General features: G+C 39.4%; 1 protein-coding gene across 1 annotated transcript; it reads right to left on the reverse strand.

Moving 5' to 3' along the window:
- Nucleotides 1-305: 305 nt before the first annotated feature.
- On the reverse strand, nt 306-1768 carry LOC117469534 (putative olfactory receptor 52L2). The gene is made up of 2 exons (XM_034113963.1): nt 891-1768; nt 306-393 (listed from the first exon to the last, which is right to left on the reverse strand). Exons 1-2 carry the CDS (start codon nt 1766-1768, stop codon nt 306-308), a joined length of 966 nt encoding a protein of 321 aa, XP_033969854.1.
- Between the last annotated feature and the right edge of the window lie 372 nt (nt 1769-2140).

Genomic DNA, 2140 nt, shown 5'->3' on the forward strand with positions numbered 1-2140 from the left:
CATCCAACTCACAGGTTTATCCTTACTTTGAGAACAAATATTATTAATTTAACCCTTTTAGAAGGGAAGATATGGTCATTTGTTCTGGTAATGTCATTTTCGAGCCTGAAAAACAGGCTCAGGGCTTAACAGGTTAAATGTTACTCTTTGACAAACTGCACGGTTACGATCCGTCTTTCTGCAGTTTTAAAAGTTAACGTTTACTATGATGGTCTTTATCAAAAATCAAAGGAAAGATCACTCATGTTTAGAAAAAACATCCAGAATTAAATTCACGTTTTTTTTAGATGGAATATATTTGACAATCACTTGTGTATTTCTTTGGACTGCAGCCCGTAGATGAGGGGGTTCAGGCTGCCAGGAACAACGTGAAACATAATGGCCCCTATCTTCCTGTACTCTGGGTACTGGGGGAAGCGATGGAGGATGATGATGAAAAATGTAACATATCAAATATAATTGAATTTATAAAGAATCAAGAACTTTTTATTGTTGAACTTTCAGTTTTCAGCAAGGATATACATTAAAGTAAACTAACATGTAAACATTTAAAAAACAGAACTACATGACTCTTGAAGTACATGAAATTGGTTAACCTCTCCCTCTTTTTACATGTTTGAAAAAAACAGCTTCTCTTTGAATCAAGTGTACAGTATCTGGTACAATTCCTACCTTTTGCAGTTTTAATGGGTATTGTTCGGGTCAATTATTGAAGAATATAATCAGATATTCACTTGAATGACTTTTAAATTCCTCACTAATGATAATCACATCAGTTTTGTACATAGAAATGAAAGAAAAGAACACACAAAATCATTTAGAATCAAATGGAGGGTTTAACTCTTTTAAAATTGAATATGTTTGACAAACACTTGTGTATTTCTTTGGACTGCAGCCCGTAGATGAGGGGGTTCAGGCTGCCAGGAACAACGTTAAACATAATGGCCGCAATCTTCCTGTACTCTGCGTACTGGGGGAAGCGATGGAGGATGATCAGGACAAACCCACTGACAAGCATCATGAGATACAGGCACAGATGTGTGCTGCAGGTCTTCAAGGCTTTGCTGTTCAAAGACTTGCTCTTGCTGGTCAAACATGCTGCTGTGATTTTGAAATAGGTGAGGACTACACAGCCGATAGAGGCCGTGAGCAGGACTACAGTAAACGTGAGGCCGTACACGTTATTGGCATACACATTCTCACAGGATAGTTTGAAGATGGAGGCATTATCGCAGTAAGGGTTTGTGATTAAAGTCCGACACCGATTCAGCCGTATGGTCATACCGAGCAGAATGGCCACTAAAACAAAAGCCACTCCCCAGGCAGAAACGGTCAGCTTTATCACCATTGTGCCGTTCATTATGGTAGCATAGCGCAATGGATTACAGATGGCCACATATCTGTCAAAAGCCATAGCCATGAGCACAGTGTGAGCGTTGGTGCCAAACATGTGTGTGGTGAACGCTTGTACCAGACATTCATAGTAGTGAATAAAGCGTTCAGACGGCGGCACCATGATGTCTGAGAGCACCCGGGGAACAAGGAGAGAGTTTCCCATAACGTCGTTCACCGAGAGGTTACAGAAGAGGAGGTACATCGGCTGGTGGAGGCTCTTCTCTTTCCATATCAGTATCAAAATGCCCAGGTTGGCAATGAGGATGAACATGTAAGCCAAGAGCAGGAATAAGAAGATAGGGTACTTGTTAGTTTCGGTGACCCTCAACCCCTCCATCTGAAGAGTGAGGCTGTTGTATGTATAGTTTTCCATCAGAGCTATGCAGAAATACCAGAAGAGAAAAAGAGAGGAGAGAAACAATTAAAGCATACAGACAAAATGGAAGAGCATTAGGGTTAAGAAAACGCTTAATTAGCCTCTGTACAATTTTACATTACATTGCATTTAGCTAATGCTTTTATACAAAGCAACTTACATGTAGAATCCTGAAACTGCATTATCTTCAAATAAAATAAACCTTTGTAAGAGCTAGCCTTTCTTTTGTTTTCAGTCTGCGATGGAAGTATGTGTAATTATTTTCAAAACATAAAACACTGGGAACCACTGATGTAGACAACATTAGCAATTACAATTAATAACTGTTCAGTCTCAACAGTACAGAACAGGACACACAAAGAACTAAAG

This window comes from Trematomus bernacchii, unplaced genomic scaffold (genome assembly GCF_902827165.1).
Source record: "Trematomus bernacchii unplaced genomic scaffold, fTreBer1.1, whole genome shotgun sequence".
NCBI lineage: Eukaryota > Metazoa > Chordata > Actinopteri > Perciformes > Nototheniidae > Trematomus > Trematomus bernacchii.